At 41.4% G+C, this 26,410-nt stretch overlaps 1 protein-coding gene across 1 annotated transcript in view; it reads right to left on the bottom strand.

The window, feature by feature from the left end:
- Positions 1 to 26,410, bottom strand: part of DENND2A (DENN domain containing 2A) — a 104,109-nt gene that overhangs the window by 57,582 nt on the left and 20,117 nt on the right. The window contains 2 exon segments of the mRNA XM_074267740.1: positions 5,939 to 7,099; positions 10,408 to 10,512. Coding sequence (XP_074123841.1) covers positions 5,939 to 7,099; positions 10,408 to 10,481 — 1,235 coding nt within the window. The 5' untranslated portion in view covers positions 10,482 to 10,512.

Genomic DNA, 26,410 nt, shown 5'->3' with positions numbered 1-26,410 from the left:
ATCACTAAAAACTGTTTCTAAAACTAAACTCTATCTTTTTTTACATACCTGTCATTTCCTAATTTGTTAATGTTTATCTAGAGATATTGATGTGTGTATATGTGTATATACATATGTATGCTTCTGTGGGTGTATATATGTATATAAATACACACACCCCCATAAAATCCTCACTTCCTACAGGGAAGTATTTATTTAGCACTGTGCTTGAGATTAGCCTGAACATTATGTTTTATTATATGAACCTGTATAGAGGATTAGAGGGGATTATGTTCCCAAGAACTGTACACAAATAATAGCTTAGTATATTATATACCATATACATAGTGAGGTCTTAATAAAGGTTTGTAGAATTGGGAAAAATAAGCTTTATGGTTACCATTTGTTTCATGAACACATTTGTCTGAGCTGCACAACAGGCTGTGAAGTAAATAATCAAAGATTAGCCTGCAGGGTTTGCAAAAGCAGCTGAGCCCCGGAGATTTGGGGGGGGGTAGAGTGGGACCTGCTGCATGGGGAACTCTATCCCTGGCTGGGGCTGAGGGCTCTGCCCAGCCTTCCCCCCAGCACTAGTTAGGGCAGGCCTTTAACCCCGATCTCCAGGCCCAAAAACTCTCCCCGTGCTGGAGCTGAGCAGTCATCCAAAGTTCTACAACTAGTGAGTCACATTCAAGCTCTGAAGTGGAAGAGCCTGGGACCACATCTGGGGCTCGCTCTTCTACCCCTTTATCTCCTTCTCGGCTACTTCACCCAGCCCTTGGGAGGAAGCTCTGAGGGACATGAGTGGAATATCCCTCTGCATATGTCCATATTTCCCCTGGAGACAAAGAACAGGAATTGCTACCATTCCTATCTTTCCTCACACACTCCCTGAATATCACACTCCCTAACTGCCAATAACAAGCTGCAGCCAGGTTTTATTTTACTCTTCCTGCCCCTGCCCCCATCTTCTGCCTTTACCCTTCCAAATCCAGTCCCGTTCTGGAACCATGAGCCAATGACTCCTGCCATTGCCATCAGAAAGATTGCCATCAATCTCTGGAGATTCCACTTCACATCTCTGTAGCTCTTCATTCTCCTATTAGATGCTATCTATATGTATGGGCAGGAACCACTTTTTTGCATTTGTATTTTTAATTCTGAAAATTAAGCACAGTACACATTAGTGCCAAAAGAATGCTTTTTCATTCATCTGTTTAATCCACACATTTAAGTACTTTAGACATCTCATGGAGCAAGACATTTGAATCTCACTATCTATGCTATCCTCTCTCATTCTAAACCAGGAATTCTTGACCTGAAGTCAGTGAACTGGATTTAAAAAAAATATATTTTGATTGTATTTTGATGCATTTGATTTCCCTTGAAATGCAAAGAATTTTCTTTTATGCTACTAAAAACACGATTCTGAGGAGAGGTCTGTAGACTTCAGCAGCCTGCCAAAGCTTCTTAAACTGTTAGCCTTGAACCTATATGGGTTTGCATAACGTGAAAAAATTGGCAACAGTAAAAGGCATGAGATATTCTACCAAGATTTAATTGTTTATGTAAAAATAAACAAGCACATTCATCTCACTAGTATGCTCATTTGTGTTTTCTATTATCCCTGCTCTAAATTCATCCATAACAAAGCTTTATAACAAAGCAAAACAGTTAAACAAAAATGACCCAACTCACTAACTGTATTTGACAGTATAGGTAACCTTTTATACAATAATCCCCTTCCTCTCTACCAAAAAGATGGAAGTATTTCATCTATTCTCTGGATCTAAGATAGGTTGTTATATTTAATGTGTTTATTTGTATTTTAATCTTATTTTCTCTTAAAATAGAATTATGTGTGTGTATATGTGTATACACACGTATTTGTTTTTCTTCTTCTACAATCCATATTTTTAACAGCAAAATTTTCCTGCTCATTTCATATGATGGCAAATCATAAAACAGCCACAATCTCTAAACATTCAAAATTATGGATGATCAGAAGAATAGTGGAAAAATGCACAGTGGCTGTAAACAGACAAACATTTTACTAAAAATATCTATATGCAAGAAGTGGCCAACGATAGATATCTTTAGGAGAGGTATAATCAGAAAAGGAGTTAGATTGGTCACAGAACAAAAATTAGAGATAATAGATAAGTCACCAACTCATGAAATATTAAAAAATGACTAGAAGAAAGTCTTCCCTAGGATGCAGAAACCTTCTAAGGAAGTACATGAACAAGACTCATGCACTGTTGGAAGTCATAGATGAGTTGTGATGTGTATTAAGGCAATATTATACTCACACCATGTGTTATACTCACAATTATACTCACACCAAAGAGAAGGCAGACCCATTGAAATATTGATGAAGTCTAAGTTAACTTTTACTTTTTTACACTTAAGTTTTATTGTTTTCCTAAACTATATGTAAAACAACATTTTTAACATTCATTTAAAAAAATTTTTTTGAGTTCCTGATGCTGAGAAAAACAAGCAGAACCAGGAATACATTGTACATAATAACAGCAAGAATGTGTGATGATCAACTTTTCAGTGGTTCAGTGGTCCAAAGCAATCTCAATAGATTTTGGACAGAAAATTACAGAAAAAGAACTAAGGAGACTACTATGTTCAATTTTTCTGGTTTTTTAATCTCTCCCATGGTTTTTCCCTTTTGCTCTCATTTTTCTCTCCCAACATGGTTCATAAAGCAATGTGTATTAAAAATAAACTTAGTACAATTAAAAAAAAGAGGCAAGAAAATAAAAGACTGAGAATGCCTCATCTATAAAGAAAAATCAATTCTGGAAATGTTTTTAGAGTTTCTAGAAAGGTAAAGGAGAAATAAAAATACTAAAAAAATTTTTAAAAATTGAGTTCCAAATAATTAACTCTCTTAGTAGCTGTTTTAAGCTACTGGCTCTTAATGAAATGTGGTTAACTATCTCCTACTTTTCCAAATAAATTCTCACTAAATAGGTCCCCCTATAATGCTACACTTTTGCAATTTTTTAAAAGCCTCAAACTTTATATTCATCTCTGTTAAATTTCATCTTTTTTATTTCAGCAGCATCACAGTGAAGGGACCTTGTATCAAGGAGTCATGAGGATGATTGCTAAAGATTCTTTACTACCCAGATACTCTGGGTAGTAAATCATTACCCAATTATGTTATAAATATATTTTTCCTCTGTGACAACAAGCATGTGTGAAGTATTAAAGGTTTGTTTCTGGGTGATTGGAGTTTTGGGGGACAAAAGTTATCACTGTAATTATCATAAGCACTTAGTGAATAAATTTAAAAGAATATTATGAGTAATCAAGCGAATTATCCTAGGGCTTCACAACATTTTTTTTTTTTAGTTGCTGAAAGACTCTGGAACAACAAAACAAAAATTAGTTAGGAACCATTGCCTTAGATCAAATCTGTCTTTTGAACTGATTTATTTTCACCTCAGGTGTCACAGGGGACAAATTCCTTTCACCTAGCATTGTATTCTAGCTAACATTAGGGCTATGAAAACTATCCTGGAGTTTCTTTTGAGTGAGACTAGAAGTCTCAGGCGAGGTCTCGGTCACTTTTGTTTTTCACTGCCAAAGGGACACACAAATTCCTGCTCTTTCTACATCAGGTATAGTATCTTTCCTGAAGAAAGATGGAAAATATTGAATGTGATGAACACCAATCAGCACACACAAACCTTAGTAGATGAGAAAAGACTTGTGACTGACGGAGCTGTCTGGGTAGTCACAGCATCCACCAGTCAGACAACTGAATAAGGACTCGCCACCAGCAAAATTAGAGCAAAGGCAAAAATCAACATCAGCTTAGAAGAAAGGAGAAAGATGAGAAGATAGTGCAGCAGTTTCAGTGGAACTTGTTCAGACGAGCCATGGATGCTTTAAAAAAAGGAAGAGGAGATGGGAAAAGGAGGAGATTCTGACTGGTTAACCACCATTTCTCCTTAGAATTTAACTGATATAAAGGAGTTACCCTATCAAGCCAAAAGAGCTGAGAAACAACCTCACCAGCAGACTTCCATTTCCTTTTCAGGAGCATAGCTTTTGAGCTGGATGGAAGTAGCCTTCAAGTCCAACCCCTTTGTTCTACAGCTAAGGAAAGGAAGGCAAACATGGTTAAGTGGTGCCCAGGGTCACAAAGCTAGTGGGTCTTGCGGCAGCATTTGAACTAAGGTCTTTCAGATTCCCAGTTCAATGCCCTCTTCACCATACCGTATGACCTTCCAATGGGCAGCAAAGTGGCTTCATGGATAGAGTCCCCCCCCAGAGTCAGGAGGACTGGAGTTCAGATTTGATCTCAGGTACTTAATAGCTGGGTGACCCTGGGCAAGTCACTGAGCCCTGTCTGCCTCAGTTTCCTAATCTGTATAATAATCTGGAAAAGGAAATGGCAAACTATTCTCACATTTTTGCTAAGAAAATCCCAAATGGGATCATGAAGAGTTGGCCACGATGGATAATCAAAGCAACAAAGTCTCTATCAAGCAAAGCAATAAGGCCATCAAAGACAACACCGGTTTAGTGTAAAGCACTATAAAGGAACATGAAGGAAGATTACAAGCAGTATTATCTCATGTAATGATGGAAAACGATGAAAGTTAAAATAGGCACAGAGAAATCTCGACATGGGTCTCCATTAAGTTACATCATCCTAAGGATAGGGAAAAAGACACAGAGAATATTATTGCCTTTAAAAATGGCTGAAAGAATATCCAAAATTGTTGACTGTTGGGACACCCTGTACATGTGTCAGGGGCATGGTAGGCATTAGAGAATTGCAGAGTATTTCTGATGTGGGCAGATAACAAGAGGTCATAAAAGACGCTGTCTGACATCTGCTCCCATACTCTTTCCCTCCAATCACCTAGATGGGGCTGTGGGCCTGGAAGCAGGAGGACTTCTTCCTGAGGTCAAATCTGGCTTCAGACACTTATTAGCTCTGTGACTTTGGGCAAGTCACTCGATCCCATTTGCCTCATCTGGAAAATGAGCCAGAAAAGGAAATGGCAAACCATCCCAACATCTCTACCAAGAAAACCCTAATGGGATCATGAAAAGTCAGACCCACTGAAACAACTGTATGATTGAGGTTTGCAAAGTGTTTTGTATGTCACAGATATATGTATATCTAGGATCTTTTCTAGCTATGGTAACCACCCATGATTTAAGGCGATTTTGTTAGAGGACTCAGAAGAGTGATGCGTAGGAATTGGGAGATCCACAGGCAAATCCTCACTTCACCACTAATACACAGTATGGCTTCTCCAGAGTCACTTTTCCTCTCAGAATCTTAGTTTTCTCTTTTACTAGATGAGCACACTAATAACGTCCCCCCCCTTAGCAAAGTCACAGCAAGAAAAAAAAGCAAGAAAGAGGATTCAGTTATGATGAAGTAATAAATAATGATGGTTCTCAGTTCGTGTGGTAGTCTGTGCCTGTATTAACAGTTTGTTCTTTATAACAATACTCACCTCTATTTATGGTTATTTATGATCTTTCTATCCCCACTTTTAAAAAATGAGGAAATGAGAGTTTAAGCCCTTTGCCGAATAGCCCAAAAAGCTAATGAGTGTCTAAGGCAGCTTTGAATGAAAGGTGCCAGCTCCAGCCCAGTACTCTCTCTATTAGGCTGCGCTGCTTCCTTTATATGGCTGACATTCTTATTAGAGAGAGCAAAAAAGCAAGCGCACAACCATCAGCTGCCATTTGACCAGATTCAGGCTCCAATCCCCCGGTTGTGCTAATACGGCGCGTTAAAGTGCTAGTGGTCCTAGGAACGAATGGAGTCATCCGTGAAATTTCTCTGGAATAGACACAGGCAAGAACCCGATTAGCCTGCTACCTGTGGGTGACCGTCAGTGGTGGGAGCACGAACTATTCCAGGAGGAGAGCTCGGGACCAGAAGAGACGGCTCTGCCCCTTCACTCACCTGTGGTCCGAGTTATTTTTCTGCCTTCCATTGCACAGCCTTCTGCTCACGGCGGGAGGAGGAGGAGAGGAAGGGAGGGGTGGGGGAGGCAGCGAGGGCAGGGGGGGCAAGCTCCTCTTGTCCCTCCTGAGGCTGGGGGTCCGGCTCCACTCCTCCTCCACCTCTCCCTCGTGTTTGAAAGTCCGCCTGGGCTTGGGCAGCGGGTTGATGAACGGCTTTGGGGGGGACGTCTCCGAGCCCCTGTAGACGCTCTCTTGACTCTGATTCCACGGCCTCCTGCATGGCCCCTTGGCCTCCTCCACAGGCTCCGACGGGGGCTCCTTGGCCTCTAAGTCCAGGTTAACGAGCCTCTTGCTCAGCTCAGAGCCACATACGCCCCCCTGGAGCCCCTCATCGGCTCTCTCTGGCAAGCAGTGAGGCGAGTAGTAAGTCCCTGGCAACTGGGGGTGTGAGTCCGCGGTGCCTTCCTTCAGGACCTGCTCCAGCCTTCTGACGTGCCTCAGCACCGACAGGCTGTCCCTCTGAGCCTTCGGCGTGCCCAGCTTGGCTCTTGAGCCGGCCCCGCGGAGCTCTGAGTCCCCGTCCTTCTCTGCCGGGTCCGGCCCCCTGACGCTTCTTTTCCCGACATTTCTTTCATTTTCCTTGCTGGGAGGCTCCTGGGCCGGTGCCTTCTTTTCCTGCACGGGGTCTCCCCTTACTTTCTCGGGGACACTGGATGCCTTGTATTCCCCCGGGGTCCCCTGCCTGTCTTCCTTCTTGCCCGTCAGGGGAGCCGGCAGATCCTTCTTCCCTTCCCACTCAGAAATCTTGTCCCTTATGCTGAGGGAGTTGTGTCGGGCAGGGGCCCGGCCGGCGGGGCGGGGGTCTGGGGCAGCGCTCCCCTGCCGCCTCACAGCCCGGCCCTCCTTGGAGCTCAGATCCGCGGCTGGGTCGCTGATGAGCATCCTGGGGCTAAGCATGTTCTGAGGCACACGGTCCAGTCTCCGCCCCAGCATCAGACCATTCAGCGGTTCCAGCGGGCTTCTTCCAATGGTTCGGCCCTGAGCGGTCTCTCGGAAAGGAGCAGAGTGGCTGGAGAGAACTGGCGAAGATTGACCGCTGCAGGCCCTGAAGGAGCGCCTCCCCTGTTCTTCCACCGCCTTCAGATCTGAGAGCTGGACCCTGCACAGTGGAGAGAAACATCAGTAAGGCAGCCATCCTCATCGGCTCGAAAACCGGGCCTGTACATGCTTGGGTTTTTCTCCCTTTTTTCCCCCAGAGGTAACAGGGGTTAAGTGACTTGCCCAGGGTCACACAGCTAGGACGTGTTAAGTGTCTGAGAGCAGACTTCAGGCCTGGTGCCCTATCCACCGTGTTACCTAGCTGCCCCCGTTCTCCTTTTTTTAAATGCTTGGTTTTTTGTAGCCTTAATGAAGATCAAACACATCTTTTAACAAACGCTTGTTTCACTGGATGGGATGGGCCAGGTGTCAAGCACCAATATTAAAACAATCACATTTTATTTACCATTCTGAGTGTGTCATCCTCATTGTCTTATTCTTGGTTTAAGTCACTGAAAATTGTCTGGGCCTATAAATGCTGGCTTTTTGCCTCCTTGGGCTCTAGAACGGGGGCTGGCACAGAGCAGGCACTTAGCAAATGCTTGTTGAATTGAAGTGAATTGAACCCAATTGGAAGGAATGGGGCAGGTGTCAATCACCAACATTCAGACAAGCAAGTGTCATTTATCATTCTGAGTTTTTCTTATTTGTCGTTGGGTATTTTATTTCCTTGTAAAGACAAAGTTATTGGTTGGGGGGGGGGAGGAAATTGAACTGTTTAAACTTCTGACAAAGGGGCTTCACTGTTGCTCTTACCCACGTGGTGGTCCATGGTATGGGATGTTTAAAAATGAACAGTACTCCTAGGAACGGAATGCTGACCTAGAAAGAACTAGGGTTCCTGTGCTAAGAGCCAAGATTTCACACGTATGATCATAGAGATCGCCTTCTCAATGGACAGGGGAAGGGCAGCAGGGAAAAAGAGAATTTGGTACTCACAATATGAAAATGAATGTTAACAACAACAACCAAATAAACAGAAAGAACCAAATTTTAGGCATGGTCCATAAAATATCTATGTGGATCTAAAATCATTTGATCTTGATGGTTAAAGTTTGAGACTTTCATGGAAGTTTAGGAATTGTCCTAAAAGAAAATGGTCACAGAAATGGAATATGCAAATTTACACAGTTTTGAAGTTACTTTCATAAAAAATAATGATATGTTAGCCTCCTTTCTGTTTTTACATTGCAAAAGAGTTTTCCATTCGTAACGTCCAGGCCTGAAGATATATTGGTAGCAGTTGTGCTATGGCCAAAAATGTACAGAGAGGCTGCTCTATGCATGTGTCACTGATCAAGAAAAAACTCTAGTTAATGTCAAAAACAGGGGAAGGACAAGCAGATTTGGAGCTGGATCAAAATCCAAACTCTGCTTCTTACTGTATGGATAAGCCACATAACCAAGTCCTGTGCAGCTCTGTTTCTTCATTAAAAAAAAATGTGGGGGTTGGACCATCCACTCCAAATCTTGTCACTCAAGAAATCACATGTTCATTCATTATTTGCTAGGCTAGTCTCGATAAAGTAGAAATTTCTGCTTTGATTAGGTTATTGAGCATCCAAAAAAGTATGCTGCCGAGTTTAGCATCTGACAATTAAATTAAATTGAAAACATGGAAATGTTCAAACTTTGTCACGGTTTGCCCAAGTCAGAGTAGAAGATCTTAATTTAAATGAGAAATTGATTTTCAGAACAGAAAATTAATGAAGCTAATTGTTCTGACCTCATCAATTAGCTGGATGTTAGAATCAGACCTTATTCACCAGCATTAATCCAAACAATTATTGAGCACCATTGTGTGTAGGGAACCAGGGTTATAAAGAACCAAACAGTTGGGGGGGGGGAGGCAATGAGTAGAATGCTGGGCCTGGAGTGGTCAGAAATTTGACTTTAGACACTTACTAGCTGTGTGACACTACATTAAGTCACTTGGTTTTCTTATTTGTAAAATGAGCTGGAGAAGGAAATGGCAAAAGAAAATAGTAATATTTTTGCCAAGAAAACCCAAATGGGGTTGGGAAGAGTTGGACACAACTAAAAAATGACTAAACAAAGGATCAGTGTTCACATATGGAACTATAGCCATTGGGGGAACAAGTGTTCAAATAACGTGCAGAGTCTTAGATGGCATATAAGAGAAGGGATGCAACATGAAGAAGCAATATAAGAGATGGAAGAACTGAATTTGTGCTGAAAAAAGATCTAGGGGGTCATAGCAGAGAGAAGAGAACAAGCATTTATTAAGTCCCTACTATGTCAGGATCGAAAAATGCTATTAAGTCCCTACTGTGTGAAAGTTACCTAGCTAACTAAGCCCTTTACAAATGTGTCATTCGATCCTTACCACAACTCTTCCAGGTGGATGCTATTATTATTCCCATTTTACAGCTGGGCAAATTAAGGCAAATAAAATTTAAATGAGTTATATCAGGTCAAACAATTAATAAATATCTGAGATCAAATTTGAATTTGGGTCCTCCTGACTCCAGATCACTGGGCCTCATTGCGACCTCACTGATCGATGTAGCCCAAATGGTGGTTTAAAATTAAAACATAGGGGCAGGTAGGTGGTGCAGTGTATACAGCATCAGCCCTGAAGTCAGGAGGATCTGAGTTCAAATCTGGTCTCAGACACTTAACACCTCCTAGCTGTGACCCTGGGCAAGTCACTTAACCCCAGCCTCAAAAAAAAAAAAAAAAAAAAAAAATTAAAACATAAAAATAGAAAACATGAAGAGAAATGCAGTCTTGAAGACACTTAGTCTTTTCACCCTCACAACTCCCCTTGTTGAAATCCTACTCATTTTTTATGAGATCCAGTTCTAACAGCTATCTCCATCTAGAATTTTTTCACTGGAAATAATATCTCCATCCTCAGATCCCTCATAGTTCTTTGCTGATATTTCTCTTATGAGTTTCCCATATTTCAATTTATATTCTCTTCATAAGAGTGGAGATTTAATTCAATTTAATGGTAAAATCTGTGGGGATGAGAAACTGTCTTATTCATTTTTATATCTTCCTTTGCTGACTGTGATAAAGACAAAATGTACCTTGTTCATAATAGATACATAGATATTTGTAGAAGTAGCACTGATCAGACCAAGTTTGAGTGAATTTAACAAGTGTTAAACAAGGAGTTAATTCACAAGATGTTTAAAAAAGATTTAAAATACCCAGAGTCAATTAACCAAATCAAGCGTTTAAGCCAAAATTGTTTACAAAGGTAGAATATCAGACTTATGAAGTTAAAGGAAATGGGATTATTCTGTCTGGAATTGGGAAGGTAAGTCAGATATGGGAGGGGGTCAGGATTCTGGCCATTTTGAGCTCCCAAAAGTAAAAACAAAAACAAAAACCTCTTACTTGTTCACAGGTTTGTAGTTTGACTTTTCCGTCTGGTTGTTGCTCCTGGTCTCAGCTGTCCTGCTAGCTGTCATCCTGTCAGCTCTAGGCGCAACTACCAGTCACCTAAGGTGGGGATAAAGAGATTCGGATTCAGAAACAGCAACTTTTTCTGGGAAGTGAGTTCAAACTCCTCCGGGAGGGCCATCCAAGAGCATCACGTCACTGAGAACCAGAGTTTTGAATACACAGCTATAGATAATTAGGGCCAGAGTCAGGATTTGAACCCAAGGCCCTTGATTAAAATCCCCTTCCCAGAATGAATGACTGACCTGTATTTTTTTGACCAAAATCATCCAAAGGCCAGTATAGAAACAAAACAAAAACCTCCAAACCTCAGGACTCAAAGAGTGAAGTCTGTCACATTGCCAGTTCTCTCAAAATCATTTGATTAAGTCAAAAGCCTCTAATTAGAACAGCAGCGGCCTACTTAATAAACAAACCATTATGTTGAAAGCAAATTTATCACCACAGGGATAATCTGCTGTTTTGCTGACATGAGCTGCATCAGCTTGACAAGCCTTCTTATCTTTTGTGGTAAAAACAACACAAACCCCCCAAGTGACACAAGCGGCCTCCCAGACTCTGGGCAGCCAGGAGAAGGCCGCTGGACCAGGGCAGGGTGGGGAGACAAAGCTCCTGAGCGGGGGTTTGAGAACAACGGGCACCGGGGGGGGGGGGCAGGCAGACCCCCGAGAGCAGCCGGCAATCTCAGCCCCTTCAGGCCCCTTGGCCCCAAATGCATTGGAGAGAAAATCTGATGAAATCTCGTGATTTATGATTCAATACCAATTCTCTGCAAGTTGCCGTGGTCTTCCGGAGAGGACCCAAAAGGTTTGACAAAAAGGCTTGTCGGACATGACTCAGAGTCTAGGGGATGCGTGGGAATCCCCATCCTCTGCCGCACGACCCCCTCCTCCTGCCTTCGGCAGTCCCTCACTCCCACCATCGCCCTCCTGCTCAGGGAGGCCCCGAGGGGGCAGTACCAGAGTATGGCCAGTTCCCTCCTGCCCCGGTCTCCTTCATGGCAGTCAGAAGGAGGGATGTACCCAGAAAAGGGCCCAGCCACCAGCCAGGCATCGTGCTAAGCTCTTTATAATTTTCATTTCATTTGAGCCTTACAACTCTAGGAGGTAGGTGCTATTATTATCCCCATTTTATAGATGAAGAAACTGAGGCAAAAAATATATTAAGTAATTTGTCCAGGATCATATATTAAGTGTCTGAAGCCAAATTCGAATTCGGGTCTTCCTGACTGCAAGCCTGAAGTTCTAGCCCCTGTTACCTAGCTATATCAATTAAAAATGTGTGTGTGTGTGTGTGTGTGTGTGTGTGTGTGTGTGTATATATAAAAATTAAAATATGCATATAATAAATACACATTTATATACAATCAGGTTGCTAAGAGGCAGCAGCACTTCCCAGGAGTTCTTCCTTCTGGAAGATACCCTCACCCCCATCTTGCCTCATCTCACGTTTAAGGCGGAGCTCACTGACCGTTCCTTTCTCTGACCATTCCCCCCATTGTAATCTCCCCTATATTCCTGCTCCAAGCAAGATTCCCGACCCCATTTCTGTCCCCCCTCCTCCAGGGGAATGAGAACTGCCTCACTGGCTTCCTCAGTCCGTTCCCCGGAAGCCGCCAGCTGATTTTCCTGATTGTATTACTTCCCTGTTTGGTAACTTCTGGTAGCCCTGCTTCTTCAGCCCTTCAGGACCTGGTTCAGCCTCAGTTTCCTCCTTTGTGAAATGGGATAATAGTAGTACCTTTCTCATGGGTTGTTGTATGTAATGCAGAGATAAAACTTAACTCTTGGATGGTAATTATTTTAGTGTCATAATCTCTAAGCCAGCACACGTAGGAGGGGCCTAGGCTAGTTTTCTTGGGTGATCAGAAAACACTGGTTTAAGGAGAATCTCTGACTGCCAGGCAGCAGTCAGAGGGAACCTTGGTGGTCCCATCATAGAAATCAATGTTTCTTAACGTTTTTTATGTGTCACGGACCCCTATGACAGTCTGGTAAGCCCTAAGGCCCCTTTCTGAGAATAATGTTTTTACATGCAGAAAATAGAAGAATTGTAAATAAAAATCACAGCTCTCTACATGGTACACACATGTACTTATACATAGAGATGTACTATGCATGCACACACATTACATATACATACATACACGACACTGTGCACTGTATTTGCTACATATATGTATATGTGAATGTATGGTATATATATATGTGCATGACAAGCACGTATATATGTGTTGCATACATGCATATGTGTGTACGTGTATATATACTTGAAGTTCATGGGCCCCAGATTAAGAATTGTTTCTTCATATAAAGGGATCCTCAGCAGATGTGCTGACCTGCCCGGTATTCTCCTGACACTACTCCTAACTATGCTGCCCATAGAACTCCAGCTTAGCCTCCGAATCAGCCACACTGATTTGAGGATCTTGCAGGACTTCATTGACTTATTAAGGCCCAAGGGCATGCCTTTGATAAGGCCATCCATGGAGACTTAGTCCCAGTAACATATGAGATGCAACAATGGCAAGATCACCCTTCCATCCTCCCAGTGGTCTTTGGAATGTGATGGTGAGACAACGCAATCCAGCTGCTGCAACAGACTGTTTCGTCCTTAGTAAAATCAGATTGTCTGACTAAACTCCCTCTGGGGCCCCTCCAGAGCTGATACGATTCAGCAAATATTCATTTTCTGCACCCACCTTGTACCACTCCCTGGAGATACAAGAACACCCAGTGGTCCCTAACCGAAGAAGTCCACGTTCTGCTGGACCCCGTGACCTTCATACCGGTTCTGAGCATCGTCCCTGGGACTGTCGCCAGCATCAGTCTGAGGCAAGGGCTGAGGCCTGGATTGCCAAATGCTCTCTGTGCCTCTCCCACCCACTTCCATCAGCAGCCATACCTGGGGACCGAGTCCTTCAGGTACAAAGGTCCTCCAAGGTGAAGGTGAGCAGAGGGCTCCCTGCAGGACCCAGTCCTCCTGCTCATGTCACTTCAGTGGGGCAACAACTAGAAAAGCCCTCTTGCCCCAGTCATCCCCTGGCTCCTTGATGTGCTCTCCTGGATCTAGGGAGCCATGACTTGGGTCTGAGCCTGTTCATTTTATGCATTAGGTAAATGGGGCTACTCCCTATCCCCTGAAAAAGCCACATGCTAGTGCCCCGATGTTGACCTGGGCCAACGATTTCATGGACGGAGGGAGCTTCTGGCTGAAAAGCTCCCACTTGGGTTTGAGAACTCCTCTATACTCTTAAAAGTTATGGCCCCTCCCCCAGAGGCAGCTAAGGGGTGCAGTGGATGGAGTACCTGGTGTAGAGTCAGGAAGCTCCTCTTCCTGAGTTCTAATCTGGCTTCAGACACTTACTGTTTATGTGACTCTGAGCGAGTCACCTAATCCTGTCTCTTCAGCTTCCTCACCTGTAAAACGAGAAGGAAATGGCAAACCAACCCCTCCAGGATCCTTGCCAAGAAGACCCCACATGGGGTATATATGTATGTGTATGTGTGTGTGTGTGTATATACACACACATATGTGTGCATGACAAACATGTATATATGTGTTGCATACATGCATATATGTGTGTATATATATATATATATATGTGTGTGTGTGTGTGTGTCCATTCCACTATAAAAGCCTTCCCTCTATAATATTTACCATATAAAACATTTAAGTATAATTATGAAAACAGTTTTGACCTCACTGACAACCTGAACGTTCCATCAAGAATTTCTACATCATATGATCTGAACTTACCTTCTGGATTCTAAATATTGCATTCTATCCACGGAAGACCTAGTTGTCATGATTAAATCACCTTAATTGTACTTACACCTACTATAGTGCACCATATGTAAGTGAATATACGGGTATATATAATGTCTCTTGGCATTTAGGTGACAAAGCGGACAGAGCACTGGGCCTGGAGTCAGGAGGACTCATTTTCCTGGGTTCAGATCCAGCCTCAGGTACTTCCTAGCTGTGTGACCCTGGGCAAGTCACTTAACCTGTTTAGCTAAGTTTCCTCATCTGTAAAATGTGCTGGAGAAGGCAGTGGCAAACCACTCTGTATCTCTGCCAAGAAAACCCCAATGGGATCAAAGAGTCAGACATGACTGAAATGACATCCCAACAACACCAAAAATGTATCTCTTGAACATAAGCTCCTTGAGGGTAGGGATGGGTTTTTTTCCTTTGTATTCTGAGCATCTAACACAGTACTTGTGTTATAGTATGTGTTTAATAAATGAATATTGATTTTATTAAATTCTTCTAATTTGATCTAAATAGTAGGTGTTTAACAAATTAATGTTGACTTTATTAAATCCTTCTATTTAATCTAAAGCCTCTCTTTACGTGTATCACAATATCTACTATTTTTTAAACTCCCTAACATACTTAGCATGTACATTGTACAGTACAGTTATCCAATAAACTTCCATGAAGGCAGGCATCGTAATTCTAAGTTATCTTCCTTCTCCCAACCCCCTTACACTCTCACAAACACACCTGCTCTGAGTTCAGGAAGAGGATGATGACTCTATTTCAGATTTGGCCAGGAGTCAGGCTACAGAGCGCACCTGTGCTATTGCCACGATTCCCAAATGCCATTTTATGGATCCTACTGGATCATTCAGCAGTCATCCATCTTGATGACATCTTGATCTATTCTCAAGACTCAATCCAATATATTATGAAAGTCCAAATTACCCTGGCCAGTCTCCAGGAGTGCAATGAATACGCCACGATGGAGAACTGCAGACTCACTGAGATCAGACTGTGGAGATGTGCAACTTCCCCGAGGTGTCTGGATGGAACTCTGCAAGACGGATGCCATCCTTGGAAATGGTCTGAACTCAACTTCTGGGGCTCCTGAGCTTTATGAGCCACTGACAATTCAACCTGCCTCACTTTTCTATTATAACTGTATTACTGACAAGTCTGCTGCAAAGGTACCCTGCCAGAAGCCTCCTGGGGCTGGGCAGCTCTGAAGCAATGACATCAAGTTTCAAGGTAGATGCTCGGTGACCTTTCCAGAGTAGGACTCTTAAATCAAGAAGTTCTTTGTTTCTAAAATCAGGAGGACCCGAGTTCAAATTTGGCCTCAGACACTTAACACTTCCTAGCTGTGTGACCCTGGGACAGTCACTTAACCCTAATTGTCTCAGGAAAAAAAAGGAAAGAAATTAGAGTGTGATTACAGTGTGGTAACACTCGTGCTATCAGTTCCTATGAAAGAAGATCTTTCAGGGTGGTCTTCTGCTTGCTAATCTGGAGGCTGAGGTGACCTCTCTCACCAATCCAAGTGACGGAGCCATCTAAGAGAATTGCAAAGGCTTTATGGTTTGGTGAATAAAGATAAGAGTTAATATACTTAAATAGGGAGAAAAAATAGAGAGAGAGGGAAAAAAAAGGTTCAGAGGAAGCCAGGGGACTCAAGGGAAAAATAATGAAAGGAGGGAAGAATTGAGCAAGGCTCAGTGAAGAATAGCTGTGTCAATTTGGGGGGAAGGGGAGAAAAGGGAATCTAGTTCTGTTCTGCCTAATGCATCTCGGCTAATCACTGTGCTGACACAACTCATTCATTGCACACAATCTATGGCCTATCTGTGGCCCAGCCAGCCAGGGCCCTTTAAGAAGCCAGCCCGGAGGGCCTCTCACATTCACTGAGGCATTATTGGAGGGCCCTGAAAGACCTTTCAGGAGAGGAAGGAACTCCCTGTCCCTCTCCTCGCGCTCCGCACAACCAATAGCTCTTGGAAAGCCTCCATCTGGCCAGCCCTGCAGACACTGCGCTTCTATCCTGCGCTTGGCAGGGGGCCACGGAGACTTCAAGGATGCTGGCCATCCTGGCCCTCCCCCCGCCGCCCACTCCCTCCTGCATCTGTGCTCGGACTCGAGACAGAAACCTGAAATCATCCCACTAGAGCCTCCTTCTCTCCCTCCCCTTCGAAGTTGGCAGCCGCCTTAAGCTGAAGCGGGAACGCAGTCAGCAGAGCGCCCGGGACCGGCTCTGTGGGTCACCAATTCTCCACATGACCCACTTTTCCAAGGCAACTGTGTTTTCTTGTTCTGCTCCTTCACCTCCATCTGTCGAGGAGGTAGGAAGAGCCTAGTAAACCAGCCGGTTTATCTAACAAGGGCTACCCTAGGCCTGTAGGGAGAAGGAGGGCAGGTAGGCGTGATCCTGACGCCCTGTGACACGGCCACAGTCGTGGACAGCTGACATGACCTCCTACACACTGGTGGGCATTTGTGTGATGTAATGGGGAGAGGGAGAAGGGAAGGGATGCGGTCTGGATCCGATTTCACCGGCTGGAGGAGCAAACTCTCCATGGAGAAACTCCATCCACCAAGGCAGATCCACAGCTCATCTGTTCTTTATTATTGAAGATAGTTGCTGGGAGCCACAAAGATGTGACTTGTTCATCATCAGTCAGTTTGGTAAATGCCAGAAACCAGGACCTCTTGACTACAATGACACTATATCCCACTGCCTCTCACATATTACTTAGAAATTGCTCCACATAATTTTATTTCATTTATTTTATTTCATTTAATTTTCATAACTGAGAAGTAGCTACATGGGGCATTATCAATTTTTTATTTATTTATTTTCATTCATTTATCTATCTATCATCTAGTTATCTGTCTGTTCATTTATTTATTTATTTACTTACTTATTTACCAGGTGAGGCATACAAAGTTTAAGAACTATCCATGATTATGCAACCAGAAAATGCTAGAGGTAAGATGATGATTTCCAGGTCTAGCAACCAACTTCCATTAGTCTATGTAAATAAGTCATGAAATGTCAGAACTAGAAGAGTTCAACCATCTAATTCAACTCTCATTTCATAGATAAAAAAATGGAATCCCCCAAAAGCAAAATCACTTGCCCCAAACCACAGAGCCAAGCTACCATTTCTTTAGCTGGAATGCTTCCATCGTCCTTATCAGCTTTATACCAACATACCCTAATGCCATCAGAGTGTGTCAGCATCACTATATTGTTCTTTGTATTCTGTTCTTCTTGAAGAGGGCAACTGAAATATAGGAACAGCTTTTACATGTTTCGTAACTTGTTTTTCTTCAGGATCTTCTGGAGACTGTCCAACTACATGATGTCATTAAATAGCAGCAAGTTCAGGCCGTGGGATGTAGATACTATTGCAGCAGCATGTGCATGGATTCATTATCCACTGGAGTCACGAACAGAAATTTATGGAGAATCTACAAGGAACTGTGGCCATGTTCCTTTAATGTTATGTGAATTGTTGGTCGGCAAAGAAAGTGCTTTTACAGCAGAGTAGTTCTTGGAAGGTCACTTATTTTTCTATAAAATGAACTGGAAAAGGAAAGGACAAACAACTCCAGTACCTTGCCCAAGAAAACCCTAAGTGAGGTGATAGTGAGACACGACTGAAGCAACTGAACAATACCTTTTTGTATATCTGTTCCAAAGCTTTTCTAAGAAAGAGTTTAAGGGGGGAGGAGGCTATCATCCCGTTTAGGACTGCTAATCCCTATACATTTGTGTGTAATTACGATGAGGTGATTCCTGCTTACATAGACCCCATTACCCATCTGAATTCTCACTCAAGGAATGAATGAAGGAAGCCCATGGGTAGAGCTGAGCCTGACTCGGGCCAGTCTCCTGTGGTTTAAGTTCCATACCAGAATAAAATGAGACATTTTCAGGGAAGTGAACAGTTAACAAAAGGAGATTCACTTAGCCATAGCAAGAGAAGGATATTTAACAAGGAGAACACCTTGCATGCATGAGTTATCTGTTAGATTCCGCCAAGCACCAGAGAGCACCTAGGGCCCCACAGGACTATTTTATACTCATACCCAAATGTCCAGGAAGTGACATCAACAACCAATCAAGTATCAAGAAGGGTCTAAGGAAAACTAGTCCAACCTGCTTGGGTTCAGGGAGGAGATTGCTCTGCTACAATCAGAGAAATCTAAAATGTTTCCTGCTGGGCTACAATCTTAGTTATTGACCACATTGTTACAAAAGAAAGCCTTCTTTCAAGAGCCCATTTACTGTACCATAAGATGACTTAAGAGAAACATGGAAAGACTTATATGAATTGGAAAAGAGTGAAGGGAGAGCTAGGAAAATTTTATATATACGTATACACATATATACACACAGACAAATATACATATATATATATATGACTACAACAATGAAAATAGAAAAAAAAACCAATAACATAAAAGGAAACTGAATGGTGTGTAATTATAATGACTAAACGACCTGAAGAAAAGAAAAAAAGCACTAACTCCCTTCTTTGCAAAAGAAAAGACAGCAGGTTCCAATAATTAACAATACTGTCAAACTTAGTTAATGTGCTGATTAGTTTATTGATCATTTTTTTTCTCTCTTCCTTTTGTTACAAGAGATGGCTCTGTGGATAAAGGGAGAATGATACATTTGGAAATGAAGGAGATATAAAAACAAGCTAGATGGAATTCTTTTAAATGGAGAATTCATTCTATTTTTTCTTAAGCATATCTATAAATGTGAGTAGCACTACCTCCATTGAGCAACATCACATTTGCACAACATTAAAAGATTTAGAAACCTCTAGGTCATTGAGTAGATCCCTGTAGGACATTATTTATAGAAGGCAATGGACCAAAAGTATATGGTGAGAAGGTATGGATGAACTGCAACTTTCACTGAGGGCATACCTTCCCCATTAAGGAGATCACAGATTCCTCAAAATATTGAGCATTCATTGAAAATCCTCCAAGAGTGATTTTTAGATATTTGCTCATCATTTTAGAATTTTTGAAGTTGCTAATTGGACAACCCTTCTGAAATAACAACAGCAGCAGAAGGAAAGATGCTTCTGGTCTGAGAATGATGAAAAAATATTTCACACTTTCTTCATTTTATTTTTCCACCCTTATACCCATGAAGGTTTTGGGGTTTTTTTTGTTTGTTTTGTTTTGTTTTGTTTTGTTTTGTTTTTAATAATGCTCATAGAATACTTCTTACTTGGTCATCCTAGTACCATAAGGAAATACATATTTCATTTCACAATGTTTTGCTTTGTTTTGTTTTGGCCACAGAATAACATGTTGCATAGAAATATTTGCTTTGGCCAGAAATATTTTGCAGAAGGGGGAAAAAGGATAAAATAGTTTATTGATTAACTTATATGCAAACATTAAGCTTTAGTGAGTACAGGTAAAATAAGTTTTTATTATTTTAAGTATTGTTATAATATATATATGATATATTATAATCATATAATAATATAGTTATAATCTATATAACTTTGTAGCCCTAGGCAGACTTACTACATTGCTAAAGTTCTATAAGAGAATTCTGTCATAAATTATCAGATCATAAGCGATCATAGTCTGTGCCAGATATTCTGGGACCCTGTGTGGAAAATGAACACTCCCCAAAATGTGTGCGGCTCACCCAGTTCATGCATTATGGTATCTATGCATTAGGTGAGCTTCTACTGTTATGATTTATATATGCTAATGAGAACATATTGAAAATGAATGTTTTGAATTTACATTAACTCTGCACAGTTTCAATAAAGAAATTCTTTCTCTTATCTTACATTTTTTTTTCCTTGTGGATCACAAGTTCATGAAGAGCCCAATTTCAACATCTTTCTAAAAACAACACCTTAGAAATGTTCTTACTCCTTTGTCCTGAAACATTTGAGTCACAGGGCAATAAATCTATTTCTACAAGGGTAAACTGATATGGTAGGAGGCTTGATTAGAATAAAATTTATCTGCCAAATTTTAGTTTAAAATGAAGCTTACACGCAAACTCAGAAGCAAAAATGGGGAATCACTTTTTTCCTTTTTGGTAAACATTAATTTCCCTTTGGAAACAAATATATCTTGGTTTTGTATTTGAACATCACATTGAATTATTTGTCCTGAAATATTATAGGAACTATTATGATCTCAGGATACTACTTTACATTTTAAAAAATTTATTTTTTAGAGTTTTAGTAAATCAGAGAAGCTTAGAATTTCAGAGTTGAGAAGTACCCCAAAGGTCATTTATACATAGGACAGGAATTCCCCATACCTTGGGCTTAGGTGTCCTAAATCTATGCACTGAAAATATGATGAAAAAATATTTTACACTTTCTTCATTTTATTTCTCCATCCTTGTACCCATGAAGGCTTTGGGTTTGTTAATTTGTACATTATCCTACAAGTGGTCATCAGCTGCTTTGAGATCCCCAGTGAAGAAAAAACCATCAGCTCCTGGGGACACTCAATGAGGAGGTGCTATATGTACTTTGGATAACTATGTCATATATGCCTTAGGAGAATAATGACTCTGAAGCAATATATTAATGCCAAAGGCTGAGAGAAGCAGTGAGCTGCTTGGAAAGCCTGTGTTTATGCCTACATCAGCTAAATCATAGATCTAAAATACCAAGCATCTTAAACATTTTAGTCATTAAAATTAACAATAAAGCTTCCAATTTTTAATTAAAAAAAAAGATGACAAAAGGGGGATTAGAAGTGGGGGAGGCAGTCCCCCCAAAAAAAACCCATCATCCTCTCAACTGACCTCAACCTTTCCTTCATCTCTTATTACTGCCAGGATGACTAAGCCATTGTCTCTAATTTTCTCTAGCCCCACCTAAATATTTTAAATGGTCTTGCTCTTTAATTATTCTTTGTGTATGTATAGCTTGTCTTCTCTGGAGGCAGACAATATGGAAGAGGTTTTATTCATCTTTTGTACCCTTCTTTGCACCAAGCACACAGGTAGAGGCTCATGAGCATCCAGTGAATGCTTGATTGATGCAGTAGCCAAATCTACCTGAATGTGCTTTTTTGTGTCTGTGTGACCATGAAATTCTATGTGTGGATAGGAATATTCAGTTTGCTATGTTCATAACTAAATATATGGAAAAACCAATGTGTAGAAATCTAGAACATCTCAACAAATAAATTAGAGAGATTATTCACATTAAAAAAATAATTATTTGCTTTAGGAAAGGCTTCCCATCAGTATTCCTCTAAAACTACAAGGCTTAGGTTTCTTAATGCCCTGCATACCGCAATTCAGTTTTAAATGTCTGAGAAATATATCTAACACAAACTGAGACAGTACCATCTAAATCTGAGTATCTTCCTAGGTATGTGCATTAAACCCTATGACCAAATAAACAGCAGCTTCATGAAAATCTCTGTGTCAACTACAAGGTCCCAGGTTCTGTTCACTTGAAGTAATAGTAAACAACATTCCAGTCTATAAAAATTTTTTTTTGGATAGTCTCTGGGAATTAATGATAATTGGATTTTCCTACATTGGTGCAGCTTTAGAATCATGAAATCTTAGAATAAGACAGAGTCTCAGAGACCAAATTAACCCAATTTTATAAATTTATTTTATAAATTCTATTTTATTCTTCCATTTTATAAATTAGGAAACTGGGTAAGCCTGGGGCATTGAGGTGACTTTCTTAGCTAGCAAGGAAAAGAGCCTCCAGTGAATGACTAAGTCCTGTGTTCTGAATTTTTCAGGGTGTATCTAGGCTACTACTATACAAATATCTATTTTGGTTGTAGATCTATATTTCTGTGCTTGATGCTAACCCCAGTGCCTCCGACTAGTGCTGCTTTGGGGCTACTTCTCTGAAAACCCTGTTCTTTCCCATTGTCCTACGGCACACACTCTCTGTACCCCTCCCCAGATTTTGCTTTGGAGCCAAAATTTAAGCTCAGCCTTCCTGTTCATAAGGGTCAGTGTCTAGCTCTGGGTGTCCCTTGGAAGACCCCTGTGTTACCTAGCAGCTCCACACACAGTCACACAGTATGTACCTCCAAGCCCAGCTGGCTGATGACCCAGACTGCTTTGCCCACTGTCTCTGGGCAAGCTGGCTGGTAAGCAGCACTTTATTCCCATTATCTCCATTTCCATAGTGACCAGTGAGGGGTGCCAACTTTTAGATCCCAGTGTGTATTAATCACGGCTCCAAGCAGATGTTTCCATAGAAGCGAATAGAGATAGTGTAGTGATGGATGACTGAGGCAAATATTCGTTTAATTTATTCATTGGTTCTGCCAGCGTTTATTGAGTACCTATTATGCAAAGCAACGTGTAAGATGCAGCTCCTGTTCTGAAGCTCATAAACTCATCGTGCAGATAAGCCATGCACAAATAATAAGTGCACATTTTCAGTGCCATGCAAATGGTATGAAACAAATGCCATATGGGATCTCAGTTCAATTCCAGCTGTGATGGTAAACGATGGCTTTGTGGAAGAACTAGCATTTGAGGTGGGCTTTGAAGGATGAGTAGGATTTTGATGGGTAGAAATTAGGAGTCAGGAGAGAGAACATAAAGATAATCTTTTCTAAAACAGCCTCAGAAAACAGCATCTTTAGGGGCTTCCAATCTTGAAAGCATCTAAAACCCCTCTCCAGTCTCAGAAGTACAGAAACCATTTGATTGAATTTTCTAGACTTATTTTCTTATCTCTATTTCTTCTAAAAAAATCTACCATTAAACTTTATGACTTACAATGGCAGGAACTACAATTTTAGATTAACTATTTATTCTGTATTTACCTTATTTTCTCCTCCTATTAAATTACCTTCATCTACATTGTGTGCATGTATTTGAATGTGTGTATATATATGAATGTATGTATACACACACACATACACATACACACACACACACACACACACACACACACATATATATATATATATATACAAATCTATTTATTTACATGCTTCCCTCATTAGAATGTAAGTATCTTGAGACCAGGGACTGTGTTATTGACTTTCTTTATATTCCCAGCACCTAGAATAGTTCCTCTCAGGCACAGAATCACTATCACTTCTTAAGAAAGGAGAGGCAAGGATGAGTAGGTTGTGGAATATAATAAAGGAGAAGATCACTAATTAACAAATCAATAAGCAATATTTGTACTGTGTATTACACTAAACTGTGAACCTTTGAAGGCTCCCTTTCAGGAGGGGTTTTTTCCTTTTTCCACCTTACTGCCCCTTTTTCCCCACCCATTCCATGTTCCCTTTGGCAGAAATTTCTGATATCTCCTCCTTCCTTTGTTGTTATAAAATGCAGGTTTATGAATGTTATGGAATATTATTGCTCTGTAAGAAATGACCAGCGGGATGATTTCAGAGAGGCCTGGAGAGACTTACATGAACTGATGCTGAGTGACATGAGCAGAACCAGGAGATCATTGTACACGGCAACAACAAGGGTATATGTGATGATCAATTTTGATGCATGTGGCTCTTTTCAATAGGTGATGCAGACCAGTGCCCACGATCTTGTGATCAAGAGCCATCTGCACCCAGAGAGAGAACTGTGGGAACTGAGTGTGGACCACAACTCAGCATTCTCATTTTTGTTGTTGTTTTCTTTCTCATTTTTTCCCTTTTTGATTTGATTTTTCTTGTGCAGCAAGATAATTGTGGAAATATGTATAGAAGAATTATATATGATTAACATATATTAGATTACTTGCTTTTTAAGGGGGAAGATGGGGAAAATGGAGGGAGAAAAAAATTTTGAAACATAAGGGTTGCAAAGGTGATTGTTGAAAATTATGCATGTATTTTCCCCGAGACAATTTGGGGGTAAGTGACTTCTCCAGGGTCACACAGCTAGGAAGTGTCTGAGGCCACATTTGAACTCAGGTCCTGCTGACTTCAGGGCTGGTACTCTATCCACTGTACCAACTAGCTGTCCCTATGAGTGTATTTTGAAAATAAAAAGCTTTATACAAAAATAAATTTAATTGAAGAAAATGTCAAAAAAATTAAAATGCATATATTGTATCTAAATTATACTGTAATATATTTAACATATATAAGACTGCTTGCCATCTGGGGGAGGGGGTTGGGGGAGGAAGGGAAAAAATCTGAATAGAAGTAAGTGCAAGGGATAATGTTGTAAAAAATTACCCATGCATATGTACTGTCAAAAAATGTTATAATTATAAAATAAAATAAAAAATTAAAAAAAAAATTGATAACAAATATTGTTTGTTGAATTGAAAAAAAATTAAAATGCAAACTTCTGTATGGATTGTAAACTCTTTGGACTCCATATGCATGTTTGTTTCTCTTAAAATAAACCATAAATTTTATGAAATTGTGGTTGTCTGTTGACATGTATCATCTAGAAAGGGGGATTCAGTGAATTTAACTTATTTATACTTTTCACTATGAATCCAAAGAGAAGCAAAAAATAGCCCCTGCTCTTAAGAAGCTCAAAGTCTAGTGGAGGAAATGACAAGCACACTCCTATGGATAGGATATATCATAGTCTAAGAGGGAGGCACTAAAAGTGAGGAGGAGGGAGAAAGGCTTCTTGTGGAAGGCGGTCATTAGCTGGGATGCAAAGGGAAAAGGCAGGAGGTAGAGATGTGGGGGAGCACTCCGAAGAGCAGGAGGACAGGACAAGGAAAGGCTGAGCTTGTGGAGATTGTGGTCAGGTCACTGGGTCGCCAAGTCTGTGGAGATGACTTAGGGTATAAGAGGACCAGACAGTTAGAAGGGCCAGGTTGTGAAGGGCCAAACAGATTATATTTAATCCTGGAAGTAACAGGAAGCTGCTGGAGTCAGACAAGCGGCAAGCATCAGGGACCGCACCAGGTCAGAGGGAATTCTTTCTCTATCCTGGGGATCCCTCAGTGTGGCTTATTTCTGGCTCCTGATCGCAGACCAGCACCCTGAGAGGAGTGTCCACACTGCCACAGCATCCTCATGGCCACACGGGCTCCATGGGACCCCCTGTGAGACCTTGCTGTGGCAGGTGACCACCAGACCCAATGTTTAGTCTCCCTCCCACATCTTGGATAATCCGTGTTTGGATGGGAACTCTCCACTACCATTTTTCCATGTGAGGCACATCTGACCTGTGCTTTTGGAAACTGAATTTGACCACCAGGTGGGGAGGATGGATTGGAATGGGGAAATCGGGAAAAATGTGTGTCTCATTTCTGAAAGAGCAACCCCTAAAACCCGGCACCATTGCCAGAGAGAAAGAAAAGTTTATCCAAAGCACAGTCACCAAAGTTACCCCAAGTCATTGTTTAAAATCTTCTAAATCCAGGTCATCCAAGTAAGCACCCTCGATACAGATAGTCTCCCAGGTCAAGATAAAAATCTGTTTCCAGAAATCAAACAGGCCCGTGCCTTCCCCTCACTTCCTCAAAGAGAGACAAAACAACAAAACAAAATACCGAAATCTAAAGAAAGATGTACGGGTTTGATAAACTGGGATTCCTTTTAAAAGGCAGTTTCCATTGAACACAGCCATTAAAACCGATAATAAGAAGACCAGAAGTTTCCCTTCCTTCATCCCACACATAAATAGGAGCACTCGAAGGCCCATCACCCCAATCTCCTTGACTCATGTCACTCAACAAGCATTTATTATAGGCTTAGTGATGTCAGATACCACTGTTAAACACACACAAAAATCAGAAACAGCTCCTGCCCTCAAGGGGCAATGGTGTAAGCAGGATCCTCATGAACGATGGAGGGAAAGCAGCCAGCCTTACAGGACCATGCTGGCTGTTAAACACCCCCAAAAGAAGAGCAGGGACTTGTAGGTCAAGGTGAAGAGTTGGAGCGTTCCAGGAATGCTGAGCAGAGGCACCCTGGGTTTCCTTCCTTAGGTGTTTTTGCTTGTTCCACCCACTGGCTGTCTCCAGCACATCCCAGTTTCAGGTCTAACTCAGAACAAGGCTCTCCAGCCTCAGGGAACTTCATTTGTTAGTCCCCAATTTTAGCTTCTCTGGTGATCCCTACTTTCCCAATACTCCAACTGGGATCTGACCACCAGCCTTCTCCGGGACTCCAAAGCTTGTCCTAAGGTCTTCCCACCTCAGCGCCCTTGCCAGCTCTCTATCCCTAGGACTTTCTCCATTCC

This window comes from Sminthopsis crassicaudata, chromosome 5 (assembly GCF_048593235.1).
Source record: "Sminthopsis crassicaudata isolate SCR6 chromosome 5, ASM4859323v1, whole genome shotgun sequence".
NCBI classification, from domain to species: Eukaryota; Metazoa; Chordata; class Mammalia; order Dasyuromorphia; family Dasyuridae; genus Sminthopsis; species Sminthopsis crassicaudata.
This window is presented reverse-complemented; position numbering and strand designations above follow the sequence as displayed.